This window comes from Oncorhynchus mykiss, chromosome 2, assembly GCF_013265735.2.
Source record: "Oncorhynchus mykiss isolate Arlee chromosome 2, USDA_OmykA_1.1, whole genome shotgun sequence".
NCBI classification, from domain to species: Eukaryota; Metazoa; Chordata; class Actinopteri; order Salmoniformes; family Salmonidae; genus Oncorhynchus; species Oncorhynchus mykiss.
This window is the reverse complement of record NC_048566.1, coordinates 18,917,506-18,930,821: the sequence shown is the minus strand read 5'-3', so window position 1 is coordinate 18,930,821 and position 13,316 is coordinate 18,917,506. Positions and strand designations below refer to the sequence as shown.

Below are 13,316 nucleotides of genomic sequence, written 5' to 3'. Positions count from 1 at the left end.
TCGACTTTGTGTCTGGCACTAGGGAAAGGTCTGGAGACATGGACAAGCTGTGTGCCCTGTCTGTCTCCCCAGTCTGGCTTTAATGGCCTTTATGAATGACTCGGACTTAATGACTGTGGCTGGGGGAACTGTAGGGGCCCTGTTCAACTGGGTTTCTTTGTTTCCCACTGTAAACAATGTGTTGGATTGTGTGTGACTCCAAATATGCATTGTTCATTTGTTGTATTTGGCCATTTTTTATTTAACAGGACAACTCAAGGTTTGTGTGTGTGTGTGTGTGTGTGTGTGTGTGTGTGTGTGTGTGTGTGTGTGTGTGTGTGTGTGTGTGTGTGTGTGTGTGTGTGTGTGTGTGTGTGTGTGCGTGTGCGTGTGATTCCCTCTGCCAGTTATTGTTCCACCAATGCAACTCAGTCTTTTTTCATCTCTTCCAGTGTAGTAGTATCTGTCTCTCAACATTGCGTGGGGTACAGACCTGCAGTCACCTCTCTCAAACAGACTACTCACTCACAGAGTGGACAGAGGGGATGGATGGATAGACTGATGGATGGACATTCACAAATCTGTTCCCATTGTTTGGGAGGTGTATGTTGAAGTCCAACTAACGAACACACACACACACACACACACACACACACACACACTGACACTCAGTCCACCTAAGACCTTCACCACTGCTCCACCATGAGATCCAACGCTCGGTTGACGTTCAGATCCAAATTGAGGCCAAAGTCGGTCTCAACGAATGGGGCAGATGGAGGACTGAGAGGGCGGAGTCCAGAGGCTAGCGACTCCAACCAATCAGCAGGGTCAAAGGTTGCCTGAGCCCGCCTCTTCCGTGAGGTCACAGTGGGAGGCAGGGGAGAAGTACAGATGAAGGGAGGGAGAGGGGTTGGGGCGGCTTGGCGGGGAACCATCGTTGAAGGCGACGGCGGGAGCTCCAACAGGAGGGAGGAGCAGAGAGGAGAGGATAGGAAGTTGTCATCCTTTGAATGACAACGGAAAGGCTGGGACTGGTCTGTTTGGGGAGGAGGGGAGGGGCCAGGGAGGATAGTGACAGGGGATTGGAGGTCTGAGACAGAGGAGGAGTGGGAGTCTAGAAGAGAGGGGGAAGGCAATAAAAACAAACAAAAGCCTGTAACTTTCCATGACCAGTCTTGGTGACTACAGAACCATAAATTGTCATTAAGAGGCCAGAGAGCTATCCACTCACCCACACAGGTGGTAGGTTCCTCCAGAATGTCCTCTATAGACTGACTGGGGTCCATCTAAGGAGGGCAGGACAGAGACAGGGAAATCACCCAAGGGTTTACTTGACAGGGTCACCTTTTACAAAATGCAATGAATGTCAGCAGTGACTCTGATTTACACACACAAACACACACACATACACTGACCAGTACTCTGTTAATGGCCTCCTGCAGCTCCTCCTCCAGACTGCGGACGCTGGGTGGGGCTTGAATGGGACTGGCTGTGATCTGCATGGGCAGCTCAAAGTCCTGGCCAATCACGTCCCACGGCTGGCAGCAGAACACCTGATTGGACAGTGGAGGAGGTTAAATTGTACATACTGTATGAAGCTATACAGTATTTAACGGTGAATATTGTAAATGGTAAGATACAATCACAGTGATGTGTTGCACTGTCTCAGCTAAATCTTGTGGATGATATGGTTGTGTACTTGCGTGAAGTTTGTTGGGGTGAGATGAGTCAAGTATAGGAGAGACTATGGTGTATCTGTCTATATGTTGGGTATATGAGAGACTCTGTCTGTCTGAGTCAGATATAGAAGACACTGGTGTATCTGTCTGTCTGAGTCAGATACAGGAGAGACTATGGTGTATTTGTATGTCTGAGTCTCTCCTGTCTGAGCCAGGTATAGGATAGACTATGGTGTATCTGTCTGTCTGAGTCAGGTATAGGATAGACTATGGTGTATCTGTCTGTCTAAGTCAGGTATAGGATAGACTATGGTGTATCTCTCTGTCTGAGTCAGGTATAGGATAGACTATGGTGTATCTGTCTGTCTGAGTCAGGTATAGGATAGACTATGGTGTATCTGTCTGTCTAAGTCAGGTATAGGATAGACTATGGTGTATCTGTCTGTCTGAGTCAGGTATAGGATAGACTATGGTGTTTCTGTCTGTCTGTCAGGCATATGAGAGACTATGGTGTATCTGTCTGTCTGTCAGGTATATGAGAGACTATGGTGTATCTGTCTGTCTGAGTCAAATATAGGATAGACTATGGTGTATCTTTCTGTCTGTCAGGTATAGGAGAGACTGGTCTGTCTGACTGAGTCAGGTATAGGATAGACTATGGTGTATCTGTCTGTCTGAGTCAGGTATAGGATAGACTATGGTGTATCGGTCTGTCTGTCAGATATAGGAGAGACTATGGTGTATCTTTCTGTCTGTCAGGTATAGGAGAGACTGGTCTGTCTGACTGAGTCAGGTATAGGATAGACTATGGTGTATCTGTCTGTCTGTCAGGTATAGGAGAGACTATGGTGTATCTGTCTGTCTGAGTCAAATATAGGATAGACTATGGTGTATCTTTCTGTCTGTCAGGTATAGGAGAGACTGGTCTGTCTGACTGAGTCAGGTATAGGATAGACTATGGTGTATCTGTCTGTCTGAGTCAGGTATAGGATAGACTATGGTGTATCGGTCTGTCTGTCAGATATAGGAGAGACTATGGTGTATCTGTCTGTCTGAGTCAGGTATAGGATAGACTATGGTGTATCTGTCTGTCTGAGTCAGGTATAGGATAGACTATGGTGTATCGGTCTGTCTGTCAGGTATAGGAGAGACTATGGTGTATCTGTCTGTCTGAGTCAGGTATAGGATAAAATATGGTGTATCTGTCTGTCTGTCAGGTATAGGATAGAATATGGTGTATCTGTCTGTCTGAGTCAGGTATAGGATAGAATATGGTGTATCTGTCTGTCTGAGTCAGGTATAGGATAGAATATGGTGTATCTGTCTGTCTGAGTCAGGTATAGGATAGAATATGGTGTATCTGTCTGTCTGTCAGGTATAGGATATAATATGGTGTATCTGTCTGTCTGTCAGGTATAGGATAGAATATGGTGTATCTGTCTATATGTTAGGTATATGAGAGACTATGGTGTATCTGTCTGTCTGAGTCAAATATAGGAGAGACTGGTGTATCTTTCTGTCTGTCAGGTATAGGAGAGACTGGTCTGTCTGTCTGAGTCAGGCGTGTTAGTTTACCTGTGTAAACAGGATCTCTGTCTGTCCTTCTCTCTCTGGTGTCCCTCTGGGCAATCCTGGATCCTGTTGCAGGAAGGGATGGAGGGAACCCCCACAGGATAGAGACAGAGGAGGAGATAGCCTCTCCCTGGGCCTGCTCCTCATCCTATCCCTCATCTCCAGCTCCAGGCTCAACTCCTGCTGCTCCTGTTCCGACTGCCAGAAGGCGCCAGTCGACAGTGGCAAAGAGGAGCATGGGGGGAGACCGGGGCTAGGTGTCGACGATGGGGTTAACGCAGCGGCCAGGAAGCCACACTGCTCCCCCACCACACTGACCCCTATTCCATTAGGATTACCATTCGGAATGCCATTAACAATTCCGTTTGGGACCCCGCTCAGAATTCCAGTGGACTGGATGTAGACCTGAGGGTTAGGGCTGTTGGTGGGGGAGTCAGTTCCAGAGCTGGGGCTGGAGCTGGGGTAGTGGCTGGGGGTGAGCAAGGAGGTGGGGGTAAGGGGTTCCTGGCTGGTACCCAGCTGGCAGAGGGGCATAGGGGTCAAACACAGGTGGGGCAGCTGGAAAGGGCGTAGCCTCTGGAGGAGGGTGGGCTTGGTGCCGGAGACAGGAAGACCTCTCTCACGCAGCTGCTGTCGCAACTCAGACACCTGGGAGAGAAGGAGGACGGGGTGTGACAGAGGAGAGTGTCAGGGACAGCAAATAGAGAGGGATGAGAGAAAGAGGTCCGAGAATGAAGAGAAGCAAGCAAGGACAAAAGAAGGAAGAGAAGGTACAGATAAATAGGAAGTGAGAAGTGCTATAAACATTCAAATGTTCAAGTGATTGTCCTGCCCATATTACCGTGAGGTCGACCAGGTTAGGTGGGAGGATCTCAGACTTGTTGGAGGGACTTGTGTCCACAGAGGTGTGGTTTGTTGCCTTGGATACAGGCTGAGGGTTTTGGTGCATGGCTCCAGAGAACCTCACCATTTGGTTGGTGTCTCCACTTTGATAAAAACAAAACATTCATGCTAGTTGCCAGAGCTCATGTAATGGTTAACCAACTTTAAATGGTCTGACGAACAGTACAACATCTGAATGAAACCACAGTTCTTGAGAGAAGGCCCAGGGGGAGGGAGGTTTGGTGTATGTAGTGCTAACTACCTGGGTGTGACGGTGAGCTGCTGCTGGTCCTGTTGCTGCTGGTTCTGCTGTTGTTGTTGTTGGTTCTGGAGGATCTGCAGCTGGAGGAACACCTGCTGTTGCTGCAGGAGGCTGGAGTAGGCGGGGTCTAAGAGCTGGGCTGGGGTGGGGCTCCTCTGACTGGCCCCTCCCCCTGAGCAGAATGTTAATAATGATCAACTTCCCTGCTATTTAGTGGACTCATTTTGACAACATGTATCATGTAAAGCACATTGGGCTGCAAGTATTGTATGAAAGGTAAAATATACATAAAAGATAATCATGATTTTTAAAGTATAAAGACTATTACCGGCAGTCCCGGCCGTCCCTCTCTGGTCGGGGGGAATGTACTGATGGTATTTGAGTTTCCTCATCTTGGGCTGTGAATCCCGTGGTTTCCGCGGGCGGGGGGGGCGAGAGAAATTAAGGGAGGCAGTAAGGGAGGAAGAGTCGGAGGGAGGTGTGAGAGACCGGGCTGTCTGAGAAAGGTGGAGAAAGGAAGGGGGAGAGGGGGAAGGGGATGGGGAGGGAGGAAGGGGGAGAGGGGAAGACAGAGAATGAATGAAAGTAATATTTCTCATATCCCATATTTTTATTAGAAATGTATTATTCAAGCATTGTCAAAATACATAAACATTATAACCTGAGAGAGATCAGATCAGTTCTGATTAGTACAGCCAGTTCTGAAATTACTACCATGTTATGAGTTCCTAAGGCAAAGTTAACAGCAGGATGTATACAGTCGTGGCCAAAGGTTTTGAGAATGACAAATATATTAATTTTCACAAAGTTTGCTGCTTCAGTGTCTTTAGATATTTTTGTCAGATGTTACTACGGAATACTGAAGTATAATTACAAGCATTTCATAAGTGTCAAAGGCTTTTATTGACAATTACATGAAGTTGATGCAAAGAGTCAATGTTTGCAGTGTTGACCCTTCTTTTTCAAGACCTCTGCAATCCGCCCTGGCATGCTGTCAATTAACTTCTGGGCCACTGATGGCAGCCCATTCTTGCATAATCAATGCTTGGAGTTTGTCAGAATTTGTGGGTTGTTATTTGTCCACCCGTCTCAATGGGATTAAGGTCTGGTGAGTTTCCTGGTCATGGACCCAAAATATCGATGTTTTGTTCCCCGAGCCACTTAGTTATCACTTTTGCCTTATGGCAAGGTGCTCCATCATGCTGGAAAGGTTTTTCCTGGAGAGAAGTGGCTTCTTTGCTGCCCTTCTTGACACCAGGCCATCCTCCAAAAATCTTTGCCTCACTGTGTGTGCAGATGCACTCACACCTGCCTGCTGCCATTCCTGAGCAAGCTCTGTACTGGTGGTGCCCCGATCCCACAGCTGAATAAACTTTAGGAGACGGTCCTGGTGCTTGCTGGACTTTCTTGGGCGCCCTAAAGCCTTCTTCACAAAAATTGAACCACTCTCCTTGAAGTTCTTGATGATCCGATAAATGGTTGATTTAGGTGCAATCTTACTGGCAGCAATATCCTTGCCTGTGAAGTCCTTTTTGTGCAAAGCCATGATGACGGCATGTGTTTCCTTGCAGGTAACCATGTTTGACAGAGGAAGAACAATGATTCCAAGCACCACCCTCCTTTTGAAGCTTCCAGTCTGTTATTCGAACTCAAACAGCATGACAGAGTGATCTCCAGCCTTGTCCTCGTCAACACTCACACCTGTGTTAATGAGAGAATCACTGTCATGATGTCAGCTGGTCCTTTTGTGGCAGGGCTGAAATTCAGTGGAAATGTTTTTGGGGGATTCAGTTCATTTGCATGGCAAATCACTCTTCATAACATTCTGGAGTATATGCAAATTGCCATCATACAAACTGAGGCTGCAGACTTCGTGAACATTTATATTTGTGTCATTCTCAAAACTTTTGGCCACGACTGTACAATATGTCATGTAACATATGTGAGTGATCCTTTCAGGTTGAACAGTCAGTATCCTAGCTGAATCCTGGCATTAAACGCATGTTTGAAACCGTGACAACTGACAGTGTGTCCAGTCAGCTGTGACATCTAGCAGGTGTGTGTGTGTGTGTGTGTGTGTGGGTGTCTAAATCCATAGGGCATAGTTCCGTTGGTAGTGACTGTCGACACTAATAAATGCGGAACACCAGAGTGAGTGTGTACATTATGCTATGTGGTTGAATACCTATCAGACACCGGGAGAAGAAGAGACTGATATACTGTATCTGACCCTCACAGTCGAACATGTCTGTCTCTCTATGCAGACAACGCATTAACATCTGTAATGCTGTAATACCGTAATACCGTAATACTGTAATACTGTAATACTGTAATACCGTAATACCGTAATACTGTAATACCGTAATACCGTAATACTGTAATACCGTAATACCGTAATACCGTAATACCGTAATGCCGTAATACTGTAATACTGTAATACCGGAATACCGTAATACTGTAATACTGTAATACCGTAATACTGTAATACTGTAATGCTGTAATACTGTAATACCGTAATACCGCAATACCGTAATACTGTAATACTGTAATGCTGCAATACCGTAATACTGTAATACTGTAATACCGTAATGCTGCAATACTGTAATACTGTAATACCGTAATACTGTAATACCATAATACCGTAATACTGTAATACTGTAATACCGTAATACCGTAATGCTGCAATTCTGTAATACTGTAATACCGTAATACTGTAATACCGTAATACCGTAATACTGTAATACTGTAATACCGTAATGCTGTAATACTGTAATACCGTAATGCTGCAATACCGTAATACCGTAATACTGTAATACCTTAATACTGTAATACCGTAATACCGTAATGCTGCAATACCGTAATACCGTAATACTGTAATACTGTAATACCGTAATACTGTAATACTGTAATACCGTAATACTGTAATACTGTAATACCGTAATGCTGTAATACTGTAATACCGTAATACCGTAATACTGTAATACCGTAATGCTGTAATACTGTAATACCGTAATACCGTAATACTGTAATACCGTAATACTGTAATACTGTAATACCGTAATGCTGCAATACTGTAATACCGTAATACCGTAATGCTGCAATACCGTAATAACGTAATGCTGCAATACCGTAATAACGTAATACTGTAATACTGTAATACCTTAATACTGTAATACTGTAATACCATAATACTGTAATACTGTAATACCTTAATACTGTAATACTGTAATACCGTAATACTGTAATACCGTAATACTGTAATACTGTAATACTGTAATACCGTAATGCTGTAATACTGTAATACTGTAATACCGTAATACCGTAATACTGTAATAATGTAATGCTGTAATACTGTAATAATGTAATACCGTAATGCCGTAATACTGTAATGCTGTAATACTGTAATACTGTAATACTGTAATGCTGTAATACTGTAATACTGTAATACCGTAATACTGTAATACTGTAATGCTGTAATACCGTAATACCGTAATACCGTAATACTGTAATACTGTAATACTGTAATGCTGTAATACTGTAATACTGTAATACTGTAATACTGTAATGCTGTAATACTGTAATACTGTAATGCTGTAATACTGTAATACTGTAATACCGTAATACTGTAATACTGTAATGCTGTAATACTGTAATACCGTAATACTGTAATACCGTAATACTGTACTACTGTAATGCTGTAATTCTGTAATACTGTAATACTGTAATACTGTAATGCTGTAATACTGTAATACTGTAATACTGTAATGCTGTAATACTGTAATACTGTAATACCGTATATGCATGGGATTATTTTTGATTGACTTTACCACCAATCAATCAATAAATCAATCAATCCATTGTTAATGCTTCAATGAATTCATTCTTAGTTTCTTGAATGCTTTTTACAGATGCATTTACACATTGTTCTGGATGTGTGTTTGGTCTATTTCTGAGTAGCCCTGTACCAATACCTTTGGCAGCAGGGGCGTGGCATGGGAGGTCAGATACATCCCCTTTGGTCTCCCGGTCGTTGCCATGGAGTTGGAGTCGCCCACGGTCATGCTCATTGGCTGGCTGATGCCCTCGGTTGCTGGGAGCAATGCCAAGATAGACTGGAGGAAAGCAGGACAGAAATATAAACAGGTAATAGCAAAGGATCTGATCCAAACATGACTTGCAATTCTAAAGTCAGTTTTGTGTTTCCCGTGTTGATGGTTGAGGTTAGGATTTAGGGAAAGGTAATCTCACTTGATGGTTGAGGTTAGGATTTAGGGAAAGGTAATCTCACTTGATGGTTGAGGTTAGGATTTAGGGAAAGGTAATCTCACTTGATGGTTGAGGTTAGGATTTAGGGAAAGGTAATCTCACTTGATGGTTGAGGTTAGGATTTAGGGAAAGGTAATCTCACTTGATGTTTGAGGTTAGGATTTAGGGAAAGGTAATCTCACTTGATGGTTGAAGTTAGGATTTAGGGGAAGGTAATCTCACTTGATGGTTGAAGTTAGGATTTAGGGGAAGGTAATCTCACTTGATGGTTGAAGTTAGGATTTAGGGAAAGGTAATCTCACTTGATGGTTGAGGTTAGGATTTAGGGAAAGGTAATCTCACTTGATGGTTGAGGTTAGGATTTAGGGAAAGGTAATCTCACCTGATGTTTGAGGTTAGGATTTAGGGGAAGGTAATCTCACTTGATGGTTGAGGTTAGGATTTAGGGGAAGGTGATTTCACCTGAACATGGGCGGGACTATGGGTAAGGGGCAAGACCCCAGGCGACAGGTCACTCAGTGATTGGTCGTCTGAGAACCCTGGCGACGAGGAGAAGGCTGGTGATTGGAGGACCCCGAGTTGCTCGGAGGAAGAGCAGGAAGAGATGTCATCTTGGAAGACATCTGAGGAGAGAGGGAAGGAGACGGGGCCTAAGGGAAGAGGGGGGGGGAGGAGGAAGGCAAGGGAGGAGGAACAGGTTAATTAGTAATGACATCTGAACTGTTTGAAAACATCTATAGTTCTTTCTTGCGTGTGCGTTAACTCACGGTTCTCTGGAGGCAGTATGTGTTTGTGCAGTAGGTCCAGAGGTTCGGGACGATGCTGGACCTGCTCTGTAAGGTTGTTAGCCAGCCGAGCCTTCTTCTGCCTTCCAGTCCCACATACACTCCTGTCTATTAGAGAGAGAAGCAACAAAATCCTATCTGTCAGAGAGAGAAGTAACAGGAGTTGAGAGCAGATTTGTGTTTGCGAATGCATAACTGCATAACTGTGTTGCTGTGGGCACTCAATCACAGTTCAACCCAGCAGGGGTACCCAAAGCGTCTGCCTTAAAGGAACCACATACCCCTGGAGACAAATAAATGAAAAACACAACTAGAAATGCAACAATCATAGTGGTATTTTAAACACAATGGACAATGAGATAAAGAGGATAGAGAGAAGAAGAGAGAGGAGGAGAAGATAGAGGGGAGAAGAGAGAGGAGGAGAGGTTAGAGAGTAGAAGAGAGGGGAGGAGAGGAGAGGATAGAGAGCAGAAGAGAGAGGAGGAGAGGATAGAGAGTAGAAGAGAGAGGAGGAGAGGATAGAGAGAAGAAGAGAGAGGAGGAGAGGTTAGAGAGTAGAAGAGAGAGGAGGAGAGGATAGAGAGAAGAAGAGAGGGGAGGAGAGGTTAGAGAGAAGAAGAGACAGGAGGAGAGGATAGAGAGTAGAAGAGAGAGGAGGAGAGGATAGAGAGAAGAAGAGAGAGGAGGAGAGGATAGAGAGTAGAAGAGAGAAGAGGAGAGGATAGAGAGAAGAAGAGAGAGGAGGAGAGGATAGAGAGTAGAAGAGAGAAGAGGAGAGGATAGAGAGAAGAAGAGACAGGAGGAGAGGATAGAGAGAAGAAGAGACAGGAGGAGAGGTTCGAGAGGAGAAGAGAGAGGAGGAGAGGATAGAGAGAAGAAGAGAGAGGAGGAGAGGATAGAGAGAAGAAGAGAGAGGAGGAGAGGATAGAGAGTAGAAGAGAGAAGAGGAGAGGATAGAGAGAAGAAGAGACAGGAGGAGAGGATAGAGAGAAGAAGAGAGGGGAGGAGATGTTAAGGAGAAGAAGAGAGAGGAGGAGAGGTTAGAGAGTATAAGAGAGGGGAGGAGATGATAAAGAGCAGAAGAGAGAGGAGGAGAGGATAGAGAGTAGAAGAGAGAGGAGGAGAGGATAGAGAGAAGAAGAGAGAGGAGGAGAGGATAGAGAGTAGAAGAGAGAGAAGAAGAGGATAGAGAGAAGGAGAGAGAGGAGAAGAGGATAGAGGAGAAAGGAAAGAGGAGGAGAGGATAGAGAGTAGAAGAGAGAGGAGGAGAGGATAGAGAGAAGAAGAGAGAGGAGGAGAGGATAGAGAGTAGAAGAGAGAGGAGGAGGGGATAGAGAGAAGAAGAGACAGGAGGAGAGGATAGAGAGAAGAAGAGAGGGGAGGAGAGGTTTGAGAGAGGAAGAGAGAGGACGAGAGGTTAGATAGTAGAAGAGAGGGGAGGAGTGGATAGAGAGCAGAACAGAGAGGAAGAGAGGATAGAGAGTAGAAGAGAGAGGAGGAGAGGATAGAGAGAAGAAGAGAAAGGAGGAGAGGATAGAGAGTAGAAGAGAGAGGAGGAGAGGATAGAACGAATAAGAGAGAGGAGGAGAGGATAGAGAGTAGAAGAGAGAGGAGGAGAGCATAGAGAGTAGAAGAGAGAGAAGAAGAGGATAGAGAGAAGAAGAGAGAGGAGGAGAGGATAGAGAGTAGAAGAGAGAGGAGGAGAGGATAGAGAGAATAAGAGAGAGGAGGAGAGGATAGAGGAGAAAGGAAAGAGGAGGAGAGGATAGAGAGTAGAAGAGAGAGGAGGAGAGGATAGAGAGAAGAAGAGAGAGGATGAGAGGAGAGGGAGGAGAGGATAGAGAGAAGAAGAGAGAGGAGGAGAGGATATAAAGTAGAAGAGAGAGGAGAGGATAGAGAGTAGAAGAGAGAGGAGGAGAGGATAGAGAGTAGAAGAGAGAGGAGGAGAGGATAGAGAGTAGAAGAGAGAGGAGGAGAGGATAGAGAGAAGAAGAGAGAGGAGGAGAGGATAGAGAGTAGAAGAGAGAAGAGGAGAGGATAGAGAGTAGAAGAGAGAGGAGGAGAAGATAGAGAGTAGAAGAGACAGGAGGAGAGGATAGAGAGTAGGAGACAGAGGAGGAGAGGATAGAGAGTAGAAGACAGAGGAGGAGAGGATAGAGAGAAAAAGAGAGGGGAGGAGAGGTTAGAGAGTAGAAGAGAGAGGGGGAGAGGATAGAGAGAAAAAGAGAGAGGAGGAGAGGATAGAGAGTAGAAGCGAGAAGAGGAGAGGATAGAGAGAAGAAGAGAGAGGAGGAGAAAATAGAGAGTAGAAGAGAGAGGAGGAGAGGATAGAGAGTAGAAGAGACAGGAGGAGATGATAGAGAGTAGAAGACAGAGGAGGAGAGGATAGAGAGAAGAAGAGAGGGGAGAAGAGGTTAGAGAGTAGAAGAGAGAGGGGGAGAGGAGAGAGAGGAGAAGAGAGAGGAGGGGAGGATAGAGAGAAGAAGAGAGGGGAGGAGAGGTTAGAGAGAAGAAGAGAGAGGAGGAGAGGATAGAGAGTAGAAGAGAGAGGAGGAGAGGATAGAGGAGAAAGGAAAGAGGAGGAGAGGATAGAGAGTAGAAGAGAGAGGAGGAGAGGATAGAGAGAAGAAGAGAGATGAGGAGAGGAGATGGAGGAGAGGATAGAGAGAAGAGAGAGGAGGAGAGGATATGAAGTAGATGAGAGAGGAGAGGATAGAGAGTAGAAGAGAGAGGAGGAGAGGATAGAGAGTAGAAGAGAGAGGAGGAGAGGATAGAGAGTAGAAGAGAGAGGAGGAGAAGATCGAGAGTAGAAGAGAGAGGAGGAGAGGATAGAGAGAAAAAGAGAGAGGAGGAGAGGATAGAGAGAAGAAGAGCAAGGAGGAGAGGATAGAGAGTAGAAGAGAGAGAAGGATGGGATAGAGAGAAGAAGAGAGAGGAGGAGAGGATAGAGAGCCGAAGAGAGAGGAGGACAGGATAGAGAGTAAAAGAGAGAGGAGGAGAGGATAGAGAGTAGAAGAGAGAGGAGGAAAGGATAGAGAGTAGAAGAGAGAGGAGGAGAGGATAGAGAGAAGAAGAGAGAGGAGGAGAGGATAGAGGAGAAAGGAAAGAGGAGGAGAGGATAGAGAGTAGAAGAGAGAGGAGGAGAGGATAGAGAGAAGAAGAGAGATGAGGAGAGGAGATGGAGGAGATGATAGAGAGAAGAAGAGAGAGGAGGAGAGGATATAAAGTAGATGAGAGAGGAGAGGATAGAGAGTAGAAGAGAGAGGAGGAGAGGATAGAGAGTAGAAGAGAGAGGAGGAGAGGATAGAGAGTAGAAGAGAGAGGAGGAGAAGATCGAGAGTAGAGAGAGAGGAGGAGATGATAGAGAGTAGAAGAGACAGGAGGAGAGGATGGAGAGTAGAAGAGAGAGGAGGAGAGGATATGGAGAAGAAGAGAGAGGAGGAGAGGATAGAGAGTAGAAGAGAGAGGAGGAGAAGATCGAGAGTAGAAGAGAGAGGAGGAGATGATAGAGAGTAGAAGAGACAGGAGGAGAGGATGGAGAGTAGAAGAGAGAGGAGGAGAGGATATGGAGAAGAAGAGAGAGGAGGAGAGGATAGAGGAGAAAGGAAAGAGGAGGAGAGGATAGAGAGTAGAAGAGAGAGGAGGAGAGGATAGAGAGAAGAAGAGAGATGAGGAGAGGAGATGGAGGAGAGGATAGAGAGTAGAAGAGAGAGGAGGAGAGGATAGAGAGAAGAAGAGAGATGAGGAGAGGAGATGGAGGAGATGATAGAGAGAAGAAGAGAGAGGAGGAGAGGATATAAAGTAGATGAGAGAGGAGAGGATAGAGAGTAGAAGAGAGAGGAGGAGAGGATAGAGAGTAGAAGAGAGAGGAGGAGAGGATAGAGAGTAGAA

At 45.3% G+C, this 13,316-nt stretch overlaps 1 protein-coding gene across 3 annotated transcripts in view; it reads right to left on the bottom strand.

Moving 5' to 3' along the window:
- Window positions 1-264: 264 nt before the first annotated feature.
- si:dkeyp-69b9.3 (myocardin) overlaps window positions 265-13,316 on the bottom strand; it is a 57,074-nt gene continuing 44,022 nt past the window's right edge. For 2 of the 3 annotated variants that reach the window (XM_036940756.1, XM_036940751.1), the window contains exons 6-15: window positions 9,408-9,533; window positions 9,103-9,290; window positions 8,346-8,486; window positions 4,703-4,871; window positions 4,375-4,546; window positions 4,072-4,216; window positions 3,234-3,878; window positions 1,389-1,532; window positions 1,211-1,265; window positions 265-1,093 (exon numbers count right to left, since the gene is read on the bottom strand). In XM_036940756.1, coding sequence (XP_036796651.1) covers window positions 666-1,093; window positions 1,211-1,265; window positions 1,389-1,532; window positions 3,234-3,878; window positions 4,072-4,216; window positions 4,375-4,546; window positions 4,703-4,871; window positions 8,346-8,486; window positions 9,103-9,290; window positions 9,408-9,533 — 2,213 coding nt within the window. In that variant the 3' untranslated portion in view covers window positions 265-665. The remainder of the gene's footprint in view (window positions 1,094-1,210; window positions 1,266-1,388; window positions 1,533-3,233; window positions 3,879-4,071; window positions 4,217-4,374; window positions 4,547-4,702; window positions 4,872-8,345; window positions 8,487-9,102; window positions 9,291-9,407; window positions 9,534-13,316) is intronic. The other variant, XM_036940757.1, reaches the window with a different exon arrangement.